General features: G+C 37.6%; 1 protein-coding gene across 3 annotated transcripts in view; it reads left to right on the forward strand.

Annotated features, from left to right (window-relative positions):
* Positions 1–26,650, forward strand: part of ARK2N (arkadia (RNF111) N-terminal like PKA signaling regulator 2N) — a 46,579-nt gene extending 19,929 nt beyond the window's left edge. The window contains exons 3-6 of one of the 3 annotated variants that reach the window (XM_068927696.1): positions 14,544–14,726; positions 19,721–19,847; positions 21,452–21,511; positions 23,631–23,713. In XM_068927696.1, coding sequence (XP_068783797.1) covers positions 14,544–14,726; positions 19,721–19,847; positions 21,452–21,479 — 338 coding nt within the window. In that variant the 3' untranslated portion in view covers positions 21,480–21,511; positions 23,631–23,713. Of the gene's footprint in view, positions 1–2,437; positions 9,214–14,543; positions 14,727–19,720; positions 19,848–21,451; positions 21,512–23,630 lie in introns of those variants that run through there. The other 2 variants (XM_068927697.1, XM_068927695.1) reach the window with 2 other exon arrangements.
* The last annotated feature ends 350 nt before the right edge of the window (positions 26,651–27,000 follow it).

Raw genomic sequence — 27,000 nt, forward strand, 5'->3', positions numbered from 1 at the left:
AGGTGCAATGTATTTTCTTTAACTGCTGCAGTGTCAGTTTGCCTAAATTAAATAATTTTGGATGTAGTCATTATTTGGGTAGTACTTAATGATTCCATAAAGGGATTAACATGGGGGATTTTTACAAGGTGTTACTCTGCAAGAGATACTGTCCTGAAAATAGCAATCGGATCTTATCATACCTTTGTGCTTGATAACTTCTTCTTGACTTGACTTCTAAAACTACAGTTGTAAGTTTACAGATAGCAAAGGGACTAGTGTGATTAAATGCTAGTGTCTTAATATTATCTGAATGCATTTTAGGGCTTAATTGTATAACGCTGAAGGCTACCCAGTTATGTTACGAACTTATATCCTGTAATATTTTAATTAGAACTGCAAAGGAAGTATTTGAAACAGATTGATTTGCTGCTACTAGTGTAGATGTCTAATGTGTAGATACAAGATGCCTTTTTAAAAATGGTATTGCAGGGTAATATATATTTCAATATACAGTCTCTTCAGTTTACAAAAGAGTTTCTCTCAACTTTGACTATGCTAATTCATCCTTAGCTTTAGAAGCCTAGCTAGATTACATCTCTCATATCACCATCCGTGATTTTTATTTCAATTACAATTAAAACTTACTCAACAGTACTTAAATATGTCTGATCTTAAACCTGTGGAAGTCAGAATGCCTCCCATTTAGTCTTCTGATCTTTGGGAGGAGATCCTTGATCAAAGGATTGTAAATAGAATCATAATAGGTGTTCAACACTAGGGTTTGGTTGGTTGGATTTTTAGCTAAAATGCAGTCAACAGGATTGGAGTTACTTGGTATGAAGTGATTTATTTCTGAGCAGAAGAACTGAATGCTGAATTTCCAGCCTGTCTGATAGGTAAACAGATGAGACAGAAGCCTTAAAAAGCAGGTTTTGTACTAGGTCTTTGGCCCTCAAGCGTGGCATTGCTAGCTAGGCACCACTTGGAAATAAAAAGAATAATCTTAGGCTATGTTTAGGTGTTACTGAAGAATTTATGTATACCTCATTTAAATAGCTCTTAAAAAGAATGTATTGTTTAAATAATATTGTAATTTCACAGTAAAGTCCCAATAAAGAATTAGTGCCTTATGCTTTTATTAGTAAATATTTGTTTAGGTTGTGCAATGGCGTTTCTCGTTCTTAAGATATTTTCTATTACTCTTAAACTAGGGATCCCACGAATTTCGTGTTTACCTATTAAATTGTCAGGTTATATAGCTGCTTTGGGTAGTTTAATGTGATGCTTTTCTTGTTTTGAAATGATCTTAAGTAATGTTAATATATTAGGGCAGCATGCACATTATTTATTATTCTTAAAAGAAGGCATAAAGCCTCATATTCTTGGGTTTTTTTGTTTGTTATTTTGTTTTTTCTTAGAGGATTTCTGAGTGAACTCTAAACTTAATATAGATACCACTGCCTTTTCTTTTTGATCTATACAGTGAAGTAACTAGCATGGCCTTGTTTCCTTGTCTGCTAAAATTGCTCCCGATAATCCCAACATCAGTCACTTAATCATCTTTCTGATGGATGTAAGGAGAGCAGTTTCCTTCTAGCTAGACCCAGGCTGTTTTCTGCTGGGTCTAGCTAGAAATGCTAGGAATAATGCGCTGCCAGCCAGTTCATTTTGAGATTAGGGGTGCAGTTCTAGTGGATGAGAGTTTTGCCAGTGATCTCGCTTAAGTGTTACATGGATTACTCCTGTGATACAGCTGTCTGTCTTTCAGAACGAACAGAAATTGTTTTCCCCTTATGTATCTGCATAATATTCTACATATCTGTTTGTGTATATATGTTTGTGCTGTATATTCTCTTCCTTGGTGTTTAGTATGTTCCTCCACAAGTAAACTAAGAGCGGTAAGGTTTGGGCTTGGCTACTTTAAACACTGCAGTCGCTATATCTGTCTTCATCTCTGTGATCTTGTGTACAACTTGTTTGTGTTTATCAGCCCATCATAAAAGGGTTCAAATATCTAAGTAAAATGTATACTTATTTAGATTTATCAATTAAATGATAGTAGTTTGGACTACAGCTTAAGAGAAGGAAGCTGCTTGTCATTGTATGATGTTTTGGGTTTGAATTCAAGTAAGTTAATCCAAAATTGCAAGGGAATTGGACTAATTTGGTTTATATTTAAAAAAAAAAAAACACTTTGTGACAATTGTCTGATAATTCTAGAATAAAAAATAATTTTGAAGCCAAAATTTCTAGTATAACCTCAGTGGGTGTTAATATCTTTTTTTCCTTGAAGTTAATGCTGTTGGTTAATTTGGTGTTTGCCAATTCCTCCCCCGGTGTCATATCCAAGGGACGCAATTAGAAAAGTTTGTTTTCCTGAGTTAACATGCCTTAATAAACAATATTATGTTCTTACTAAATGATGTCTTATCAAATGGCCTCAATGTCTTTAAAGCTGGCTTCAGTCGTGCTGGGGGATCTGGAGGAGCGACCAGGGATATTCCAGGATTGCTTGACAGGGGCACCGTGTGGGATAGGAACTGCATAGGCAATGTCCTGGAAGAGGCCATGAACTGCTTTGCCGAGATGCAGAGGCAGACAGAGGAGAAATTTCGCATGTGGATAGAAAAGCTAACCCGTCTTGACACGGATGAAGAAAGCAAGCAACAACTGGAGCCCAGGGAGCCTAAAATGCAACTAGTTGGCCAAAGAATCCCCCCTACCACGCAGTCAGGGGCATTCATGCAGATGCCTGATAGCCAAGTACTTCCGCAGCAGTCGTTTAATTCTTACGTGGGCTATCAAAATGTTGATGCTACGCTAGAGTTTCCAGCGACTTTTAATAACAATTTTCCACCTATCTTTCCAGAAAATGGGAATATTGCAGAGCATGATTTGAATCAGTCACAAACTTAAAACACATTAACTTTACAAACTTGATGTTGCTTTGGATTATGCTAAAAGGTTTGCTTCTCTCTTCATATATGTTTGTTTTGTTTTTTCTCTTTTGGGTTTTATTACCATGATATCATTTTTTTTATTTATAGAGAATGTATATGTAGTTTAAAAAAACCCAGCACACAGTACACCCACGCGCATGTGCCAGCACACACATACAGATACTTTTAACAAAAGAACCCACTCTAAGCTGTCTTCCCCAAACTTGGGAAGATAGAATCCTTGTTTAGATACCCCAGAATCAGTAGAGCTGTGTTTGTTACAGTAGGAGCACTCGGAGTATTCGTCCAAATGCTCTTTTTGCATGTTAAAGCATTTATATGATGAAATCAGCTTTATATTTAAAGATGCAAAGTACCCTAGAGAATGAGATTAGATACAGACCCATAACATTTCCTTAGCTGTCCTCACTCCAAGTTTTACAACTGGAACATGTCACACATTAGCTTTTCTTCTTCCTTTTAAGGCAGAAATCATAAATAAGCTTACCCTAAAGACTTAACTATATGTAACGAATGTGCACAACTATTTTTCATCTCCCATTTAGTAGTTCATTTTTTGTCCAGAGCTTTTATAAATGTCACTGCTGTGTTGCATATGGTGTATTTAGAGGAAGCGGCTGTATTATATTGTGTGCACAGATACCCAAATATATACATACACATGTATGTATTCACCTTGGGTGGAAATCATATCTTCTAATTTTAGGTGCCTAGTTTACTCTTCTGCCGAGCTCCTTCTGAGTCAATGGAAAGAGATAAGCACCTACAAAGATACCTCCTGGCAATGTCTTTCTCTCCTATTAGTTGTCTAAACTCCCTGTATAAACAATTTAGAATAGATAACTTTCAGCTAAAGTGGGGTGAGATGAGTCACACCCAGAGTATGTGTGTGTGTGCATGCATGACCTGTGCGCACAAAACATTGCTGCTTTCTGATGTATATACGGTCAAACTGTATCTTTCCTGCTGGAATAAAGATAGTAGTGTCAGTCCTGAGATAAGCAGCTGTGGATGGATGCATTGAGTCCTGGCACAGGAATTTAAAATAAAAGGCTTAATAGTCAAATTAGTAAACACTGTGGTGGTCTGAAGGTATGGTTTGCTGGTCTGGATCAGGCAGTAAGAGCCTCTGAGCCGCCTTTGGATGCCACTGAAATCATTATTTACTTGTGATTGGGAATGCCGGAATATTAGTTTCATTTAAATAATACAGTAACTTGCTATTGTGTGGAGTTTTTTTATACTGATAGCTATCTTGAATAGGCAGGCTTGAAACTGTGATGTTTAAAGTAGGATTAATTTAAACTATATATTAGAAACACTTATTTAATTCTTCTATTAACAATACACACAGGGATTTTTGGTCACCTCTCTAGTAAGGCCTTCCTTCATATGAAGTAACTTCTCCATAGCTACCAAAAATGTATATTTATCATCAGTTAGGATTTGTTAAAAGTTTCTAATACAAATCAAATCAAAATATAGTAATGGAAATTAAAAGTTTTTGCATAGATATAATTTAAGCAAAAGAGAACATTGTAGGTGTCTCTTGGCTCTGTAATCTTGTTTTTTAAACCTCAGTCACTTCTGAATTTTTTCAAATTATTTTAGTGTAAAATAAATTTAGTGAAAATACCACTGTATCTTCTGTAGGCCTGATTTCTACCCTCCTCCAAAAGTCAGTGGGAGTTTTTCCATCAGTATTCGTGGGTTTTGTATCAAACCTGTAATGGGAACTCCAGAAACGCGTTTCATTCTCAGTTTAATACTAATGTTAGCGGGTTAATATTCTTCTTGGCCCAGACTTTTTTTTTTTTAAAGTATATGATGCCCTCATTAAAAAACAATGAGCTTAGAGAGCTGTATTATTTTCGGAGTAACTGTTTGAGAGACTATGCAGGGGATAATTTTTAAGTACTCAAATTCTTTACAGATCACCTTCATGCATAATTTTGATACAAAGATTTTGATATGAACTTGTAAGAAACTCCCTAGTCTGAAGTTGCGTGCATCTCTATAGGCAAACTTTAAAGGAGTTATTTTGTGTTTAATTGCAATTTCATAAACTTGTCCTCACCTGTTTAAAAGCCAGGATCCTTCAGGGAAGATTAATTGCTGATTTAAAAGATACTGAATCCTTCTGGTGTTCATAGATTTGATATGTATACCTTCATGATGATAAGAGCAGCATATTTTAAAGCATGACAGCTTTACGCATCTTCCCATGCATGCAGAAGTGGCTTTTTGCAGTGACTGTTTTTTTTTTAATGTGTAGGAGTCACTTAACTCAGTATGTCTGTAAGCATGCCCTTCACAATTTTTATAAAATAGTGTCTATAGAGCAATTAGGTATTTTGAAACAAATGGTGTAAGGAGATCAGTTGGATTTATTTTTCTCTCAGACTCATGAAGACTTTTATGTACTGATCTCATGAATGGATAATAGTGGATAATAATGAATAACTTTGTTAGGGACGTAGCCAGGGAAATTCCTGCCAACCTTCAGCATCTTGGTTAGGTAATTTTTTTTAAAAAAAACTGAAGCTGATCTTTAAGCATATAAATAAGATACACATTTGGATTTGGTTACTATAGGCAACGATAAAAACCTAGCTGTTACTACTGTTTTTTTTCATGTAAACAACAATGAATATGAAAGAACAAGCAGCGGATTATAGCAGCTGAATATACGGATTTTTAAACTATGCTGTTTCTAGGGTGAATTAAATCAAAGGCATCCAGAAGCCTGATGAGTTTATGGTTCGTGTTAGGTATAATTTTAACTTCCCCATGAAAGCTAGATAGTATTAAGAATACCTGTGCAAGAGCAGTGGCTGTAAATGGTTTTGTAAATGGTAAATATTATTTTGTTTGGTCACTCTTTTCCTTTGCCTCAAATATGGAGCAAGATCGTCAGCTGTCAGAAATCGGCTCCTTCAAAGTGGAAGTAGAGTTTGGTTCAGACAGTTGAATATCTGCTCCTTTAGCTTGTTTTCTGTGCGAGGAAGTGTGTTTCTCCTTCTAGGAGATGAGAGGGGATCGCTTCGTTGCTGTCCTTTAGGTGTAACACGACATGCTTGATGGAGATGATTGCAGAATTGGCAGGTTGTGCAATTAAACAGAAGCATCTGTCGTCTTGCGTTGTATTATGCATTTAAAAGATGCAGCCTATTGCAGGAAGCTGACCTTCGTATCCTGGTGCTAGTGAGGAGTCTGTTATTTCAGATGTATGTGCAACAGCGTTTGGCATGTCTTTGACAAAACAGACTTCTGGATTCCCGATACGGCATCCAATTTCAGATTTTTTTTTTTCTTGGAAAACTGGAAATATTTTTGCTGTATTATATAACTACAGTTATGTTTGTCATGGTTTCCATTATAAGCTCTTATTTTCAAAAGGCTTTGACTACAAACTTTCAGGGAGTTAAAATTTCTTCAGCTGAAATTTTAACATAAGTTTTAATCTTATCCACTCACTATTTTAATAAAATAGTTTGGCCTTATTTAAGGGTATCAGAGGAAAACTGTTCTCTCCAATGTGGAGCTATAACTTTGAATGTATTTGCATGCTCAGATATCAACTTATTACTTCAAAACGACCAAATTTAAGTTGAGGGAGAAATCAGTAGGAGTTTTGCACAGATGTGGAGGATGATAGGTTATAATTTAGAGTTTCTCTAATTACACTGTGTTTTATACTTCAGAACGGAGTGAAGAAACATTCTAGTTTCTTTAAAAAAAAAAAAAAAAGTTTACTTGTGATCTTACAGTTTTCCATGAAAGAATAAATGCATTGTCAGATATTCAGCTGGTGTAAATTGGCATAATTCCTGTGTTGATGGTGCCGATTTAAAACCAGCTGATGAATCTGGCCTATTCAGTTTTATACGTTGGCGTTCTTAATGCTGCAGTAGGTGTTGATGAGCACGGCAGACATTCGTGCGTGAGAGTAAGAGGACGCTCATGACCACAGATTCAGGGTTTAGTTGCAGGTGAAACAGAGCTACTTCATTAATATATATATATATTTTTAAACTAGTGCAAATGAAACAGAAATCTTGATATAAAATCTAAATTTAAATGTCACTAAGGATCCCTGTCCAACTAACAACTCGGTAAATGAAAATTTAAAGGATCTGCTCCTAGAGTTGGACCCTGTGCAGAAATCCCTAGAAGTCTCTCGGGGTTTCGAGGGGGTATGATCGCAGGCTCGGAGGCGGCTGCGTTTGGGCCGCTTCCCTCCCTTTAGCGGGGTATGATGACAAAGGTCTATAGGAAATTCCACCCTTGACCCGAGTTAGTTCCGCATCGTTTTATCTGAAGGTTTGGGGTTTTACTTCACATGCCTTTAACGAAATGTCTGTACTTTCAGGTTTTAGTCTGAAAAAACTGTTTTTTTCCAGGTAAATTTTGTTGGGTATGTCAAGGAAAGGTAGTGAAACTAGTCAGGGTTTCTGTTGCAAAAAATAAATCCGCTAAGGGGAGGGGGGAAGGAAAAAAGTTCTCAGATCCTTCAGTTATACTGAGCTTCAATTTTACTTGTAACAATATTAGGACAAAGTAATTCAGGCAGAAATACGCATCTCAGCTATTTCGTGAGTTCTCAGTGTCTTTTAGTGTTCTTGCAGGATTGTTACGCTATTTTGTCAGAGCTGCTAAAGTTAAGAATGGAGGGCCAATCTTAACTTAAACTGAGATTATATTTGGCAATTATTTTACAAATTAAACCATATTTATTATCAATGATTTTTCTTGTTAATGTATTTTTTCTCTTCCTGTATCACGTGCTGTAAATGTGTGGGTTTTTTAATACTATTTCAAGGTCATTAGAAGTTAAATCTTAGCCCCATTAAAACCCAGTAGAAAATTTCTACTCGTTTCAACGGGGCTAGTATTTCACCTCACCTTAAAAACAGAGCTTAGTCTGCAGTTCAGGGGAATACCTCAGTTGACTTTAATGGGAGCCTTTGCCTGATCAGAGCGCGTAGGTCGGGCCCACGGGGTAGATGTTTGATTCAGAATCAAAGCGATCGAGGTCTGCGCTGTGGCCCCTGCAGTTACCTCTGAAAGTATTTGAGCAATTGCGCTGTAAAATTTGTACTGTAGAAGCTAAATACTCAGGCTGATTGATAAAAGATGGACAGTACCTTGCAAAACGTGAAGCTCAGAAACCTGCCTTTCTCACAAATGGGATCTCTCTTGTACGGTGGTAGGTGTTAGATCAGCGAAATGAAGGCACATGGAAGAAAAAAGTGTATTAAGTTTAAAAAATAAAAATAAAAAAAAATCCGCTGCTGTGTTCAGTCTCAGACTGATCAAGCAGAGGCTTAGCCTGGCCCATGCAAGTTTTGCATTTTGTCCTCAGCAGTCTTTCCATGGGAAGATGCAATTTCCACCCATAACCTGGTGGAGGATTCTGGAGGGGCGGGTGCGTGCGTTTGCCTGCCTTTTGCTAATGTAACTTGTATCAACATAGGGCTTTTTTGGCTAGCAGAGCTTTGTAGGAGTAGGATGTGACTGTTTTCAAAATCCTCTTGCTACGCTTCTGCAAGCAAACCTCTGGGGTAGAGACCTGGCTTATATGTCTGTTTCTGCACTTAATCAGTCATCAGGTGGCAAAACAAATGATATGATACATGTCAAATAAAAAGCGCACATCATTTCTTGGAGTTTTCAGTGCACAGCCACGTTCCATGTGCCTTTGCTTAACGCACAAGGAAAGTAACTTTATTGGGTGTTTGTATATAATTCAGTGAAACAAATCCAAGATATTTTCCATCTAGTCATCAAAAAGCCTGAAAGAATGAATGTTGAGCAGCAAGACTTGAATTTTTTGAGATCTCTTTTGGTGTGATATATCAAAAATGATCCAGTCTGAGAACAGATGCTCATTTAATCATGTCGTTTTGATTTTATTATTACAGTTTAAAAAAAAAAAAACAAAAAACTTTACTGTTTGAAATGAAGGAAAATATGAGGAACGTGAATTTCATCAATAATTTTTTTTTCACCTTATGATTTTAGGGAGAATGTTGTTACACTACTATTGTTTTTATTGTATTTACAGTGTATCCTTTACCTAACCTTGTAAATTTTGAAATGTAACTACTGTAACCTGGAATAAATAAATAAATATAAATAGTAATAAAGTGTTTCATGTTACTAAATAACACATAAAAGCAAAGATTCCTCCATTCCCCCTTTGGGGAATTGTTTTGGGGTTTAGCTAGCTTATGCCGTTTGAACTGCACATGCTTTAGGAAACTGTAGCTCTGGGCGTTGTCTTAATAATACAGGTTAGTATTGTTTATCTAAAACATAAGCTGTCATTTCAGCTTGTCGTCTTAAATGTGAAGCTGTTCTGTTTGGATCAAAGTTACTGATACGTTTACTGTAAAACTATTTTGCAAGTCACTTAGAACGAAATCCTCTGGGTCTCAGGTTTTGGCGTGCAATACGCTTTGATTACGGCAGTGATCATCTAATCTTAAAATTTATATAATTATAAAAGTCCATTCCATGTTTTGCCTAATCTTGAAGTAAGTAGGACTGTCTCCTAAATTTTAATGTCAAGTGTAAATGTGGGACTTGTTGGGTCTCTTTCTTTTAAAATATTATCTTTTAACCAATGCAACTTAATTTAGAGTACTGAGGTTCAGATGAAACAAAGCAGTAGATATGTTCGTAGAGAAGATTCAGAAGTGGTATCTGGGAGTGAGACTAGAAGACCCTGTGTCGGTTTAAGCTTATGAGTGTCTGGATGCCTTTGCGTTTTGCCTTTTTAGCTTTTGCGTGGCTCAAGAAAACATTCTTAAATGCCATTTTTAAAGAAATCCTCGAAAATTTACCAGTTAAAAATAGCTCAGTAATTTGAGGGAAGTGCTATTTTCTGTTAAGTCGAACTCCTCTGCTTGTTAGCCTTGGGCAAGCCACGAGTCGCTGTTTGCCTCAGTTTCCCCTATAGGCAAAACAAAGACAATAGCCACTTCAGAGCTCTTTGAGATCCACTAATGGAAAGCTTTCCATAAGAGTAAAGTGGTGTAATTATTATTGCTGCTATTGTTGTGCCTGTTCTGTGTGTTTCGAAGCTTAGGGTGATATTCACACCCAAATAAGGCTCCATGTCTCATCGTCGGAAAGACATTGATGACTCCAGAGGGCAATTCAGACCGCTAAAATTAGGATTTTAATTTTGGATCAGGGTTGTCCCCTGGAGTCTTCAGTCCTTTTCTACTTCTTGTGGAGAAAATATAGTGAAGTGCATAAAACAGTGTACATCCCATCCCTAAGGCTGGAATTGAGCTTGCTGAACTTCAGCTGTCTAAAAATGAGGTGCCTTGTCTGAAGTAGTTGCCTGAGCTGTCTCTGTTTACAGGGGGTAGTGAGGTGACCCAAGCTGATGATAAACTGCCATTTAGACCCCCAGTTTTCTTCCTTCCTTCCAGGATGAGGTTACTTTGCCCCCCGAAGTTTCTCCCGCTGTTGATTATAGAGGGAGTTTAGGTGCCTGGCGGAGACTAGATGCCTGATTCCAAGCAACCTAAAGAGGGATGATGACATTTTAATGGCTTAATTCCCCTTTCAGCTTCTGCTAGCTAATTTTTTTTTGTTTGTATGATAAAGTGACCTAGTATGGTGGTGCACAGCTAAACAGCCGTTTCAGCACACCGGTAGCGGGTGCTTTGTGTAGGATGACGTTTTTAACCTACAACTGCAACTTTAAGGTTGATTTGCAGCACCACCACCGCTTGCTTGTGCCATTAGAGTGACTTTAGGGAGCAATAGGAGTATATATATGTTATAACGCAATATAGATCACTGAACTTTGAGATGTGGCTCTATGAAAGCACACCAGGGGCTCGCACACGTGAAATTACTGCATTTGCTACGTTGCAAACTTAAAACTTCGTATGCGTAGACATGGGTTTTTGTGCATGTGGCTTTTACCTCAGTTGACTCAAGTGGAATTAGTTGTGAAGAGCTCTGTAAATTAAGAGACAATTGGATACTTGGAAGCTTTGTCCCTGTAATGACCTCTGCCTCTCAAGTCTCCAAAATCCTCCCAGTCTTTCCCTTCCCCCCATTAACGTTAAATGTCAACCGCTATATTTTGCTGCTGGTACTCATTAACTTTCAGCCTTGTCTTTTTTTTTAAGCATTTATTGCTTTACTAATGAATTAAAGCCTATCACCAGTGTAACATAAGTCTTTTGGCTACCTCAGGTTCTTAGAGGATTTGATTTGTCTTAAATATATTGTGTAAATGACTGACCGAAGAACCTCCCACTTCTGCTTTATTGAATTTTGATTCTGTCGTGGTTTTGTTTTGGTGTCTGCTTTTTCTGTCTTTTGAAACCCTGTTACTGTCAATTATTACAAAAGAGCAGCACCGTTCCCAAAAAAAAAAAAAAAAAGTTGATAAAAGTTAGAATTGTGCTTTTAGTTAATCCTTCACCTTTTCAACCTGAAAGCATTTTTTCATTTCGTGTTTCCTAGCTGAAGTGAATTGGCCTTATTTCTTGGTACCACGCGTTCGCTTTGCGTCCCACCATCAGCCGATTGTGTCGTTGGCTGGGGAAGTATTATTTCCAAATGTAACCCCTCCTCCCCATCCTTGCGGTGCTGAAAAGGAAACAGGGAATTTTTAGAGAATTTTTTGGTAAGTCTGGGCTGCAGCTTTCATCTCGTTGCAGTTGTTTACAGCCAAACTGTACATCTCTGCTGATGTAAGTGTACCCTGGACAGCTACAGCTAATCGCAATGGAATGATTTTTCTTTTTTTGTTTTGGAGCATCCACAAGCTCTTTGCTGTGCTGTGTCTCTGGGCAGAGAGTACTAGGGTTTTTTTTAAGTAGGCGTTACCGCTATTACATATGGAGGCATTTATTGCTTATTTCTTTTATGCGTGCTGAGAATCAAAGGGTTTTGTTTGAGTTTTGTGACCGTTATCTTGGCCGAGTTGGTCATTTACTGGTGATAGGTATGGATGGCCCTGGTATGGGGGAGACTTTTGTTTCCAAATATGATTTTGAAAGGCAAGGCTGAGAAAAGCAAAAATATACCTCTGCTGTGAATATTTTGTAAGTAGTCAGCTTGTTTCTTCCAGATCCTTAAACTGGTGGCTGTTAAACTGACAAATATAATTATAGTATGTAAATTCTATTGAAAATATTTTTATCTGTTTGATGTATGCTAAATTTAAGCTAAGTTATAAGGTGTGCTGTTTGGAAGTGTGGAAGATACAAGAGTGGAGCTACAGATAACAAGTTTATGCTTGTATTTCCTACTGATGAAGACTTTCACACAAGTTATTTCTATGGGTAGGTGATGAGAATATCACTCTGCATGTATATACATTTATTATACATTTTTGCATGATTATACATGTAGGAGTGGTACAATTTTGACTTGAGACTATTGGTGCCTTTTGTCCAAATATAATTTCACTTGGGTAGACACGTCTGTCTAAATTAATTTTTGCTTCTACTTTTGGAGATCTTAGTAAGAAGTGAGAGAAACAAAAATCTGAAGGAATCACACATAGCTCCTGAAATTTTAGATAACCTACTGTGAAAATGGTCAAACAGTCAATATTGTACTTGACCCTCGTATCTTCTGCACTCAACTGTTTATTTTTATAGATCACATAATATATGTTCACGCTGAACTCTGATGATAAGACTGAAAACATTCCCCTCCATGTGTCAGTCCAATTGTAACTTCTGCATGTAATTCAGTCATAGGCTTGCACAAATAATTGACCAAATATCAGCCAACTTAATTTTAAACTTGATATTCCATTATTTTGTAAATATTTTTATGAAGAAAAAGATTGTCTTTCAGTTAAGTATCCGAATTTCTTTTCCAGTCATAATCATCAGTGTTTCATGTTGCGAACAGTTTGGTCTTTAATACATTGACATTTAACTACTCATTTATTTTTGTCGGGTCTGTTTTAAGTTTGTAATATAACATTGTTTTATGAAATTGTTAATTTGGAGGCAGGTCTGATCTGAAATATTTTGTGAATTTCTTCATACGTGATTGCAAAACTGAGCTCTAGTATAACTTAAGCAATATGGTCACTCTTTAATGAAGTGTGTTGCTAACCACAAAATAGGAGTTTCTTAAAATATTGTGTTGAATGATGTTTCAGGGACCAAATTAAAAACAAAACAAGCACCTTAGTAGTTACAGCTTTTTAGAAAACTAAATTTTAAGCTTCTCGTTCATACTGTTCTTTTCGTCTTCAGCAATAAACATTTAACACTTCTAAAAGAAGCCAATCTTTCCTTTAAAAAAAACTTTTGTTTTTTGAGAATCATTTTTTTTTCTTTAATCCTTTTACAGTTCTGAAGCTCCTATCTTTCTAGAGACGTTATTAGTGTGCTGTATTAATGATAACCTTCTTTATATATCGTACCTCAGAATGAAAAAGCTCTTCAGACATTCGGTTGTCAAAACTGCTTTGGATTTACGGCATTATACTACCAAAGCAGCTGAGCTTTGGCCCAAACTGTTTTTCCATTCAGCACTCATTTCTGTGGATGAAGTCTCAGCCCAAATGAAGTTTTGGTTCTGCCACTGTGGGGGAATGAGAACTTGAGCCTTTCTCACCCACTTATCCATAAACTGTAGTTACTAGATGCGGCCTTATATTTGAATTAAAATGTGCTTCCTTTCAAAATTAGGATATTTTTCCCTCCTCTCTTTGCTTCCACATTAATTCTTGTCTTGAATTTGACTTTATTCTGAGCCTCTTTTCTTTCTAGTGTGCTCTCTAATTATAAGTTGTTTTCATTCCTCACAAAGAAAATACTCCATCCTAACAAAATAGACCAAAAATTATCTTTTTGTTGTTCCTCAATAGCAGTTATCAGAACAGTGTCAAGCAAAATCTCTCCCTCTTTTGCCCATCAGTTTGGTGGCCAAAGATTTATGTGGTGAACGTACAGAATTAAAAGTATATTTATCACGGCACGTTACAGTTTTGTTTTGTGTTATTCTTTATCTTAAGAAAGCAAACCCAAAAAACACTGCAGTTATGAAAAATTCTCCTGTCCTTGACAGGAAAATGTTATGTAAGGAAACTTGCCTAATGTTAAATTTATTGCAACTGGATCAGTTATAACGGAAAGTTTTATCAAATCAACCCTAAAGTAATGTAAGCTGTCGTTTGAGTTTTATAAAATTCTCTAGTTAAGTATCTTGTCTTGTCAAATTTAATGTCCTGTAGTTCAGAAAACTCTCTCTTATTTCAAACGGAGGTTCTTTATCCTTCTAGGATTGTAAATGCAATGTTGTCAGATATGGAGACGTTTATGTGTTCATGTAAAAGATGATGGCCAAATAACGGATACGATGACAAGACAAGCTTAAACCGCTGTTTTTCTTACGTCTGTGATTTCTGTGTATGCAAACATTAAAATGTCTCTGAAATCTCAGCCTGTATTCATTAACTGAAGTTTAATAATTGATAGTTCCTTAAGAGCTTCCTATAGGAGAATGCATTGATCCTAAAAACAAGTTATTTCTACTTTTAAAAGTGTCTTTCACAATATGCAGATATCTAATACCCATTGCTTTTCTTTCTTTCTGCAGATGGACCTCCAGTTGTAGCTCATTATGATATATCAGACACGAATTCAGACCCAGAAGTGGTAAATGTGGACAATCTGTTGGCGGCTGCAGTAGTTCAAGAGCACAATAATTCTTTAGGAAATCAAGACTCAGGATCTACCTGGAGGACCAGAGGGCTGCTAGATGAACTGAGTGCTGATGCAGGTTTGTTTAAATTCTCCTCCTCTGATGTTTGTTCCAGCATCTCAGCCAGTGTCCTGCCTTCCTTCCTTTCAATATTTTTATAATTTATGTAGCTTTAAAAGCACCTTGGGTGGATTATGCAATACAACTGTATGTTTATGAACTGTGTTTATTAAAAATGCCTGACATTTATCCCATTATACGGCTAGTAAGAATTGACAAAAATTCCTGCAATGTATTTTTTCCCACCCCAGTTTTCTTACCTCTTTTTCTACTCCTTTCCCCTGTAGTTACTCTTTGGAATTTAAATCTGTGGGGGTGTTTTGGGTTTTATATGAGGGTGAGTGAAGTGCTACTGAAAGGTTGATTATGATCACCCCTGTCCTCAGCTAGTAAAGTGAGTAACATGCTAGTAAATGATGAGGTCATAATCTCGCTTTAGTTATTGCAATTGTCTGTGTATTTGTCTTTTTTTGTCTCTCGTTTGTCTTTTTATTTCCTTATAATACAAACATTAACTGTTGCCTTATGCCATCTGCATGTCTAACATACTGTAGAAGATTGGACATACCAGCATCAGATATGGAAGGTGAGAAGGTGCTGATAAGAGGGTTTAGCATCAAGAGACAGGAAAGAAGTTAGTTTTAAGAAAGCAAGAGCAGGAACATTGTGGAAGGGTGCAGAGTGCGTATACCTCATAACAGTTTTTCAGCTCCACCTAATACTTGCAGCCTTTCACTAGCGGAAGAGTTAAACAACAACATGAAGCGCTGCTATGTTTTGGATACAGAGAGTTAGGGGGGAATATTTCCTGTCAAGCAGTATGAATATTATTTGGGATTTCAGATTAACTAGCCTAGATAAAGCCTTTGGAAAATGAGAAGATATGGAAGTAGTGTTCATGCTGTGGAGAAAATATCCTCCTAAGGTCTTTTTTTTTTTTTTTTTTTTTTTTTTTTTTTTTTTTTTACTTTTAAGAAGTTGAAGATTTCTTGTTATGACCTGGGCTATTTGGTAGAGGCTTTCTGTGCTCAAAGAATATTCATTAAAAGATAGGGAGGAGGACTATAGTTAATCTTCAAAGAGGTTTTCCACTGTTATACAGTGAAAGTCCATTATATGAATGTAAGAGTCTCTGTGATACTCTTTTCACTATGGTCTTTGGCTGGTTATGATCTTCCAGTCTTTTTTAAACTGGCCCGTGTTTTCCAAGCTCGCTAGTATTGTTAGCTGAAGAGCAGCTGACTGATAGTCAATTAGCCATTTGACCTCTAACAAGCCCACTGCTTTATTAAATGATGTATTAAATTATTAGAGCAGCTGAAGCTGACTTTATTATATTAGCATTAATGATTTGGTACTTCAGTAGAAAGAAAGGAATGTAAAAAAAAAAAAAAGTGAAAGTTTATTACCAAGCTTCTTTCCACGTTCCTCTTATGACTACAATGATGTGATGTGTTGGAGATTTGTTTTCCTTCCTCCATCTCTATCCAAGCGGCCTACCTTTTGCAAGGAAGGGCTTGCCAGGTAAAAGACATCTGGAAAACTTTGTGAAACTTCTTTATCCCTGACCCTATGAGAGCTTGTCTCAAAGAATTCTTGCCTGGTGCTGGGACTGTCTCATCTTTTAAAAGATGAATCTTTTTTCCCCCTGTCTACATCTGGCCCTGGAGCTGCATACATTCAGGATGAATGTATTCTGACTCTATAACATATGTCAGTACTGACGTTTCCTTACCGTGACTAGGACTGCACATTTGGAAAGCAGAGTTTTCAAATCTTGCATCTTGTTCTCACCTTAATCATAAACCAGCATCTAGTTTAGCAGACTTTAAGTGATGTATTCACATGGGAAAAAAAATAACATAAGCATTATCTGAGTGAAAAATCTTACTAGGGCACACTGTCAAATCTTTGTGGATGGGCAAATGTTTTGGGCTGTTTTGCAAGTTCTGGTGTTGAAGGGTAAACAAAACATCATCTTCAGGCGTCATCTTAATCCTAGTCCAAAGAAAATAACAGCCCAGGCAGGTTACTAGGCATGACGTTTGTATGGGTAGAGGCTGTATATCTATCTGTATGCTATAATCCGGATTTACAATGAGCTACCTGTTGTAATATATACTTTGCTAATTGCGGTTTCTCTACTGCTGACTTCCTTTTTGTTGTCTGAACTTTAACGATGATAAAAATGTGATAATGTACTACTCTGGGCTCTCGCTTACAGCTCTGGGGATTCAGTCTCGGTCTGTTTGAGAGCTTTGCCCCTCTGCCATACATCACCACATGTCTAGCAGAGGTTGCAGCACGGTAGTATGTCTGCCCTTCAGTCACTGCAGCTAGCATACGAAGGCAGACCGATCCCAATAGCAGTTTGTGTGAATCAGCGAGCAGTGAATGGGAAGCGGCCAAGGGCTGCTAGCGTTCTGCTGCCAGTGCTATAGCAGCAGGAACTTTGGGGAATGGGGCGGTGTGGACCGCTAGGGGTAGTAATCACATACATTGCCTGGTTTGCATCGGCAGCACTTGAATCAAAGCCTCTGAGCGCTTCTATTTCATGCTTCACAAGTATGCCCAGCTGCTTCTCTTTAAGAAATACATGTAGCCCATTTGAGGACTTTCTGACGGTCACTGACATCTACCGAGAAATGTTCAGCTGAACCGTCTGTTAGAAAAAGTCCGTCTTGGCTATTGTTCATTTGAGGTTCAGCTAGCAAATCTTTTTTGTCTTGTGAGGTGGAAAGCGCTCCTCCTTGTGCGTTACGGCACCCAGCTTTCCTTCCCTCCCTAGCCCTGCTGAGATACTGTGGCAAGGGCCTTCGTTTTCCAAAACTAGTGAGCGTACGGTATAGTCTCTATCCTTTTTTTTTTTTTCCTTGCATCTTTTCTGAATACTTTAAGCAGTCATTAGAATATGTTCCTGGCACTCTGCCTAAATTAATTTCTTCTTTTTATATCCTCTTGTCCTCTACCCTGGGGTATAATCAGTTCTGCATGTTTTCACAGTTTTGAAATGCTCTAGGTCATTATTGCATCCTCCTCCTCCTCTCATCTTTGAGGAGATGTCCAGTCAAACTAGATATGTATAATATGTCCACTTAATTTTTCTTGCTCTAAAAATGATTCTTCCCCTGTGTAATGCAGCTGTGCTAGTTGTTCCCGAAGGTAGTCTCATCTCCTTCAAGGCTTCCCAGCTTCCCCTCTACCGCTAAAGAGAAACAATAGGTTGAAACGTTGAAATGGTTTATTTTGTGTAAAATAAATATTCATTTCCTGTTTTGCGTTTTTTGGGCAAGTATTACTTGATATTTCACAACATACCTTCACTAACTGCAGTTAAGTACTTTCTTAGCAGTACTTGGCAGAAAATGTAAACCTGCAACGCTCCCTTAGAGTTTTTGGAAAGGATTTGTTGCTTGACGAACCGGTTAACTGGATAGCCATTGAGTAACTGTAATAAAAGGACAACGTTGCTGTATGTAGAGCTTACGAAAAATAGACTTTTCAAGAAGAATCCCTAAATGGGATATCTTCATATGTGGCATGTATAATTTAAACAGTCTTTTGTCATGCCTGAATTCTTTAAATTCTCTAGAGGCTCTTATACTAATATTAGAAGAGTGTGTCGTGAATATGATGCTACTGTCTCTTATTTAGCATCGTATTTCACCTTAAGGAAATGCAAATCAATTTAGTGCTAATGGCAAGTATCTCCTTAACCAAAATCCTCCTCAGCCTCTTGGAAAAAACAGTCAGACTTGCCAGTTTCCGAAGTTTGTCTGTATATCCTACTTATCTGCATTAGAAGAGAGAATCTTTCTGAAATAGACAAGTCTAGTTTTCATACCCATTCTCCCTGCTAAGACTAGCTTCCAGTTAGGCTGCTGAGTTTTCATGATGAGGACAGCAATACTGTAAGCACCGAGATTGGTGCTCATTCTCTACTTTTTTTGATTCATTCCCTAGATCTCCACGCAGCCTTACATGGAGTTCTCTCCATGGAGCCTTACATGGGTTTAGGTTTGTCATCTGTGCTGAATGGGGCTGAGGTTGCACTGGTGATCTTGATATGGCAGTGTATGTCATACTCTTCAGTCTTTGGAGTCACTCTACAGTTTTTATTCAAAAACTATCTTTTTCTGGGACAGATTGTTCAACCCATTAGTATGCCCTTGAAAGGGCACGTTACCGCGATAGTCCCTGTGCTGCCACCCTCCAGTGGCTGGGGAGACACCTGCCAACTAAGTAATGAACTGGAGGCCTGGGGTAAATTCCTGATGAGGGAATTCGGGGTCGCACTAAAGACCTTGAGACATTGCAGTCAGCTCGTATACGTACGGGGTTATCGTCATCTGAGAAATAAGATTGTTTCCTGGAAGATGGTAGAACAATTCTGCAGGCAGAAAAGGTTGGTTGGCAGAAGAGTCTTAGTTTGGTTGCAGGAGACGTGGCTGGCTTTGGACTGTCAGCTGCGTGGAGCAGTGTGACAGAAACTGATGGCTTTGTTGTTTTTTCATTGACTTGCTTCCTCTGGTTTAGAAAGATAATGACGCTGAGACAACAGGACTTTGTTTTTCCTTAGTTTGTGTGATGTTTCCATCCATCCTGTAGGCTTTATTTGTCACAATATCATTGGATTTGATTTATTGACAGTAGTTTGTCGCATTGTCCTATTTCAAAGATGTTTAGGAACAGTCTAAGTCTTAGCATTTTTGTAAAACAACGGTTGGAAGACTAATTACAGCTAAAACAGAGAAGTTCTTGACACATTAGTTTGGCTATTGAGATCTAGACCGTCACTAGATCGATTGAGATTGAATAAATCCAGTGATTGTCATCTATCAGGCTGTCTTATGCAAACTGAGGGTTGGAGAAAATGATCTAGTTAGACTTTTCCAATCTAACTTTTTCTATCTTTTTTTTGGTTGGTTTGATGAGAAATGCCTTTCACAGCTGATTTCTGAGTCATTTAAGCTGTTAAACATAGGCCGTATTTGCATTTTCCTAACCTATAGGTCATTTGGATCCAGGATACCTTGCAAGTGACAAAACCTCTTCTGGTAATGCCCAGATCAATGAAGAAATCAATATCGCCTCTTCTGATAGCGAAGTAGAGATTGTTGGAGTTCAGGAACATGCCAGGTATGAATTTGCTTTTCTTCCTTTTTCAGCTTAAATATTTATTTAATTTTGTCAGAATAAGTGTATTGCCAAAATTAACAAAGTGAACAATTGCTGGCTTTCAGTATTATTTTTATCCTTCCATGGCTGATGTGAAAAAGGTAGCAAGTGTTGCACTTCTTTTTTTTCTATACTACTGGTCATGGTAATGTCAAAAAGTGTTTTTCTTTAGAATGATTATCATCTTCATATATATTTAGATTAAGCTCATGGTTCAATATCAAACAATAACAGGTTACACATATTTAATATTGAAATTGGGAAACATTGGTAGGAATTCAGTCTTTAAGGGCATAATGTCTGTATGTAAATACATAGACCAAAATATTTGTGTTGATCCCTGTTTCCTTTGGAAATAGTCACCTACCTTAAGCATTTAAGTACTTTCCAATTCATTTAATTAATCAATTGCCCTAGGAGTAAAAAATACTATCAGTTTTGCAGTGGCTAATGTGATAAGATAACGCCTCTAGCCTACAAATACATCCTTATGAATCTTAGTCTTATCTCAAGATACAAGATAGTTCAAATCCCCGAACTAGATCAGCGATAAGGAGGAAAAGGTAGATGAGGAAGAGAAAATAGATAAGGAAGTCGGAGGTTTCTCAAATTCTGATAGCTGCCCAGCTCTGCTTCAGCTCTTATTCTAGATGGGCATGTTTTCATGTCTCTTCGTCGTTAGTCTAGGGTCCTTCCTTGGTTTAAGGTATGATGAGACAGTTGAACAAGACTGGCATTTCCACACAGAGTGGAGAGTTCACTTTGTAAAGTAAAAATAGTTGTGATTGTAAACACACGAATTCTGTCTAAAACTAGTCCGCTGCCTGATGGATGTTTGGAGGAGGAAAGGAGCTTGAGGGGCATGGGACAGAGCTTTTTGTCCGTGTTCCTTTACCACGTCTTCCTTGAGGAAAGGAAAAAGGGCGTGTGGGACCTAAGTTTCCAGGTGGGAAACTGCACAAATAGTGTGAGCACAGTCCAGTCCTGTTGGATGTGAAAAAAGGCCTTTTAAGGTGCTGAAGGAGGAGAGACTTAACTTTTAGAATACTGAAAGTCATTCCATGACTGACTCTTTTGGGCAGATATTAACTCCTTAGGGACTAGCCCTCCTGACTGTTTATCCAGCAGCCCCAGTGCTTGCACAATCTTTGTACTAATGACAAGTACCGTTGACTTGTCCTCCGTTAGTAGTTTGCGTGTGTCCAGCACTATATACGTGCATCCCTTCTGCTTGAGGTCCCCCTTACAAAAAAACTTTCCACGCTGATTACCTCAATAATATTTAACATGTACAACAATGGGAATGTTAAATAAATGTACAGTTGCTGTTTAAAATTAGTTTTGGTAGATATGGACCTATTTTGCATGGAAATAATAATTCATGCTTCTCGGCAAGGAAGACGGACATGTAACGCTTTGTTCTTGAAGCACGCTTCCCTTGCTGTGCTCGCCTTTGTTGATGTAACCGCTCTGCCGTCTATCAAAGACCAATTCTTGTCGGTTCCGATAAATACTTGCACGTTTTGGTTGCCTGAATCCTATTTAGAATTTTATTTCTCTTGCAGGTCTAGGCTTGCAGTTATGAAGTATTGATGGGCTTCTGACAGGGTTGTCGTTTGGACAAGGTTTAGGTTTTTGATCAGTATTTTTGCATGCTTAGTTAGTATGATGTTTGGATTCAGTTTTTTGCTCACACTTTTTTTTTTTTTAATACTGTGCTCCATATTTCATGTTGTTGGATTGGTGTGAGTCGTGAAGCTCTTTGAGTTTGTCTATGGTTTGTAGTGTTTCAGATTGCTAGTGAATTGGTGGTGTTTCTCATCATTAGAATATTACTTGGCATTGACTTAGGACACCAAATCATATTTTGCAGTTTATTTTAATTTGTGTCCAGTAAACTTTTTATCATGCATGTATATAAAACAGTCCTCCTCTGTTTCTCCTGTTTCTCTTTTTTAATATTTTGTTTCCTTTACTTGATATCTTCCCCTTAGTTACAGGTTGGAAAGCATGTTCCCTAAGCTACTGTTTGATTGAACGTTTTGTTCTTGGCTGCTTGTGTGACTTGTTTGAGGGTATACACTTTTATTTTTGCAAGGTATCATTTCTGTGAGGAATTTTATAGACTACTTTGTGTCATCTGCAGGGAGAAAAGTTAGCATTAGCTTTGCATAAGCACTGAGAGGACTGCTCTGTATCAGAATGATGGACCATATATAACACGTGTCATATATATTTTACTTGGGTTACAGTTTTTCCTTGTCAGTTATGCTTGCAGGTATTTCTTCTTAAAGTTTTAAAAAAAGATTCCCTGCATTTGTTAGAGTTCCAGTCTCTTATTACACATTTTTTGTAGGCATGTGTTTTAGGTATGTATTTTAAAACTGAAGAAGTAATAGAAAAGTCATTCTGAACATCACATCCAAAATGAAATAGCGTATCTGAGGAAAAAAATGTGACATTTATATCCCGATACATTAGAGCTTGGAGAATGAGATTTTCCATTCTGTTTCATGAAACCGTCTCCAACCGGAGACGAGAGATGAGCATAATCTAAGTAGTTCAGAGAAACTAAATTAAACCACCTAGAATCAAAACGAACATAACGTAAATGTCAAGAAGACTTGACCAGTGTAGAAGACTCTGGTTTGTGAAATGCAGTAGCTGTGCTATCATAAGGAGGTGGGCAAAGGTTGCCCAGCAGCCAGACATCTCCTGCTTGTATAGGCAGCCAGGAGCAGCTGCAGCACCCACCAGTGCTTACAAGAGCAAAACAATTTTTGAAGCACTGGGTATAAAGTTTTACTGGCAGTTGTTTAAGATTTCCAGCTGTGAATGGAGTGACAATCTTAAAGACTCCGGTAAATTCTTGTCGTTAGTTCATCGTATAACAAAATTAATCTTTCTTTCATTTTATTTTTTTCTAATTATTATTATTTTGTACTCACTTGTCACATATCCATTGTCAATATAACAAGTAAAAACACTGTGCAAATAAGTAGATGTGCTTCAGTTCAGCAAGGCACTTGAGTGTATGCTTATCTTTAAATACGTGATTTAGTCTTATTGACTATAATTACTGAAAGCTTAAATGTTTTGCTGAAGTGGGGCTGTACTGATATACAGTGAGCATTTCCAGTATGTTTGCAATTTTTGAGTTAAGATGACCAAGTCAAAATCAAGTATAACAGCTGTAATAACGTAGGTACAAATGGCTCTTGTAATTATTGTACTGTAAGTATCATTATGTCCTTATTTTAACATGGTTTTGATTTCATATAGAAACAAATCTTTTCTCTTTGCCTCATCAAAATTTTGTCACTTCGTTTTTTTTCCTCTTTTTTGAAGTCCAGCGGGTAAAATGACTAGCTGGAAACCTTCTGAATAGTGCACAGCACTGCATGTGATGGGGCAGACTTCTTCAAGATCCTTGGGAGCCATGCACACGTTTCATAAGAAACATTGCTGTACACCCACTGGCAAAATTAACTTCTTAAAAAACCCAAACAGTATAATTTGAAGTTTAGTCTCAGCTTTCTTACTGCTAAACTTGCAGATCAGTAGGTATTTAAAGTGTCATGGACTCTACAAGTGGAAAACCCCCAAGGAAATTTTGGAGAGGGACATGTTAACAAGATGCAAAAGTGGTTTTTTAAAAAAAAAAAAAAAAAAAAAAAAGAAAAAGAATCTGGTGCCTGAAGTGAATAGTAGCTTTAATCCTTTTTGCTTTTTGCCTTGCTACAGGTGTGTGCATCCGAGGGGAGGTGTGATTCAGAGTGTGTCTTCCTGGAAGCATGGCTCAGGCTCACAGTACATTAATGCTCAGCAAACGCAATCATGGACAGCTGTGACTCCCCAGCAGAATTGGTCTTCACCCCCAGAAGTAGTAGACCTCACTCTGGATGAGGATACCAGACGCAAATATCTACTGTAACGCGGTGTCACTGTGTTTTTGCCCCCATCCCTTCTCCCCTTTGTGGCACAGAAGTTCATTGGTATAGCTTCAGCTTCAGAAGCCCTATTCCCGGCATTATGAAATGCAAACTCATGAAGATTTCCATTTCCATACACATGTAGTGTCATTTTAATATCATGTTAAACATTTGTACCTTCTCAAAGGAGGATTCTTCCCAGAATTAAAACCCAATAGCTCCAAATTTAAAACACACACATCTACAGTTACTAATTTTTTGTGCATGTTAATCTGAAGAAATAATTGTGTATAAAGTTCTGCTCTCCCACCCTTTCTCACCTCCAACTTCAAAACATTTTTAGTACTGGGTTTGTTTGTAGAAATTAGTGTTTTGCTGTGTGCGCCTCAGTGATTTTGAGAAATGCTGTGTCCTCACTGATTTCGGTGGAGCTAGGGGTATCCAACACTTCCGAAAATTGGGCCGAGAGTATTTATACCCAAGCTGATTTGGTTATGTTACCAGCAAGAGGGACTGTCTGTAATGCAAAAGGCCCATAACATATGCACTGAACAGCTTTTAATTAAAGGATTTTTATTTTCGATATAATTTATAGTTTACACTCTTTTCAGTGCTGAGTCTTCTGCCTACTTGACTACTGTGTTTCACTGATCATTTCCCACAGCTTGTTACAGTCTCATAATAGTAGTGACTTAACTAGCAGCTGCGTATTGCAAAAGCACAGAAAATGGCAAGTAATAAAAAGGCCCAGCATCCCTCTCCATTTTAAATATATCCGAATTTTACGTATATCTGAATCTTGCCTGGGGTAGGGGAGGGAGGGAAACAAAACATGTTGCTCAGAGTCCTCATTTCTACTGTTTGCTTATTTGCTTCACTGACTGTCTCAAACTTGTAAAGCCCCTGTCTGGCAAAGCACTTTAGCAGAGGAGCAGCGTTAAGCCCCGGCAGTTCACTGAAACTAGTGGGGGCATTCAGATGCTTCAAAATCTGCCCTAGAGGATGTTGCAGGATCAGGGCCTAAGTTTGTAATTGTTTTTTAACTAGCTCTGCACCATTTTCCTGGCTTTAGGTCATGTCTCTTATCCTAGTTTTGGAATTGCTTTTTAGGGTATGATCCAGGAAACGCTTTCTACCAGAATATTTACTACACTGAAATCAGTGGAGCTACTTATCTGAGTGGCCACGATTTTCTGTAGAGTATATTGAATTTCCTGGCCCTTCGTCTGTCATTTTGAGGCTTTCTCAAGGCAAAAACCAAAGACTGAAAAACAAGATGATGTTCACTTTAAATGTCTATTGTGCAATTAAAATGTTCCTTTATATTCAGATGTTTTTAATGGAAATTTTATACAGCTCTATCATCAGATTTTTGCCATTTAAGGCTGAACAGGGAGTAGACAGGACATGAGAAGTCCCGTTTTGCTTTAGTGTTGGCTGGTTTCGAAATTTATTTGGTTTCCAAAATTTTTCTGTGGGCAAAAAAAAAAAATAGGAAATTAACTTTATCACATAACTTTAAAAATATATATATCTATGGTGGTATAGTTAGCAACAAACAGCTTTTTCTTTAATAAGCAGAAAGGTTATGACTGCACTTTAAAGAACAATTAGTTAAGGGTTTTATATTCCAGTTTAAAGCTTTCTAAAACATTGAACTGTGATAAGTGTATTGCATGACCAGAAAATATATGTGGTGCTTGTAGTGACCGATTTCTGTCCTGGGGGGGTGGGAGGGAGTGGAGCGAATGGAGTCCGTGCTCATTGCAATCGGGAAAAGCCTGCGTCCTTGGGACGCTCTCGCAGTAGCGGCTATTGATCTGTTTCTCCTCATTTGTCAATCGTGCAACTCCGCCGGCGTTTCAGTGGCCTAGCACTCATGCTGTCAGTTAACTTTGGAGCAGTGATTTAGTGTGGCTGCTTTTTACTGTTTCATGAAGTCTTTTGAAAGATCAGTTTTGAAGAAAGCTGCAGGGACCCATTTGTAGTCCTTCTGTTCAAAATGCAAACTAACTATCTGAGGTTTTTTTTTTTTTTTTTTTTTCAGTTTGTATATGATGTGACTTCCATGTATATATAAAAAAAAGACTGTGTCCTAACCAAACTTCCTCCAATTGTGCACTGTGTTTGTTTAAACAAATCATGTATTGTAGTCTGATGCAGGTTTTCTTTTATTTAAAACACTACATATTTTCTTTTATCCTTAACAAATTTTGAAAGGGTAGTGATCTGAAAACCACAATCACTGGATAGCTAAGAAATATATCTGTGTTTTTGTTTTACTTTTTTTGTTGTTCGTTTCTTGTTTTCTTTTTTCCTTTTCTTTTTTTTTTTTTTAAAAAAAAGAGGGCAAAAGGTGCCTGGACGTTTTTGCTCTTCTCAGCAGGAAAGTGAGATGTTAGCCATTGTGTGGCTAAGAACCAATGCACTTGGGGCCTGATCCAAAATCCGTTGGCGTTGACGCGGGGCTTTCCATGGACTTCAGTGTGCGTTGGCTCAAGCCCTCCTTGGTTGAGCAGTTCCTGTGTTGCTGGAGTTTGAACTCGGAATCTTCTCTAGTGAAGACGAATCATCGCTTAGATCGTAAATGTTTAAAACGTGCGACTCTAGTTACAAAATTTGATTCTTGACACTCATTATTTAGTTCTCGTTTTCCATCTAGTATTTAATGGTCTTTGGAGAAAAAAAATAATAATAAAACAGAGTGTTATATATATATAAATATATATATTTTTGGTGCAAGATGAGACCTTCTGTTTTTTGAAATAAGTCTGTAGCATAAAGGTTAAACTATTTTAAGACAAAATAAAATAGAGTGTATTATTTAAACAATATCATCATGTTGGTGATTTTTTTCCGTTTTCCTTCAGTATCCTGCTGTTTGTAGAGTCCCTAAAATAAACCCTTTAAGCTCCGTGACTGGGTTACAGTTACCCAAATTCAGCGTTACTCCTTCTGACATGTGTTTATTTTGAATGTCTAGAATGTAAACGTGATTTCCAGACCACAGAAGCTTTCTTTTATCTCCTAGACCAGGGCAAGAACAATATTTCTGATTATAATGCTGGCGGGGGTGCCGGCGGATACGCAGGTAGCAGTACTGTGAGGCCCCTGTCCATCGCACCCTGCACTTCTAGCAATGCCGTTTCTGTGCAGTCGCTGTCTTCAGGCACAAAACATGC

This window comes from Struthio camelus, chromosome Z (genome assembly GCF_040807025.1).
Source record: "Struthio camelus isolate bStrCam1 chromosome Z, bStrCam1.hap1, whole genome shotgun sequence".
In the NCBI taxonomy this organism is placed as follows: Eukaryota; Metazoa; Chordata; class Aves; order Struthioniformes; family Struthionidae; genus Struthio; species Struthio camelus.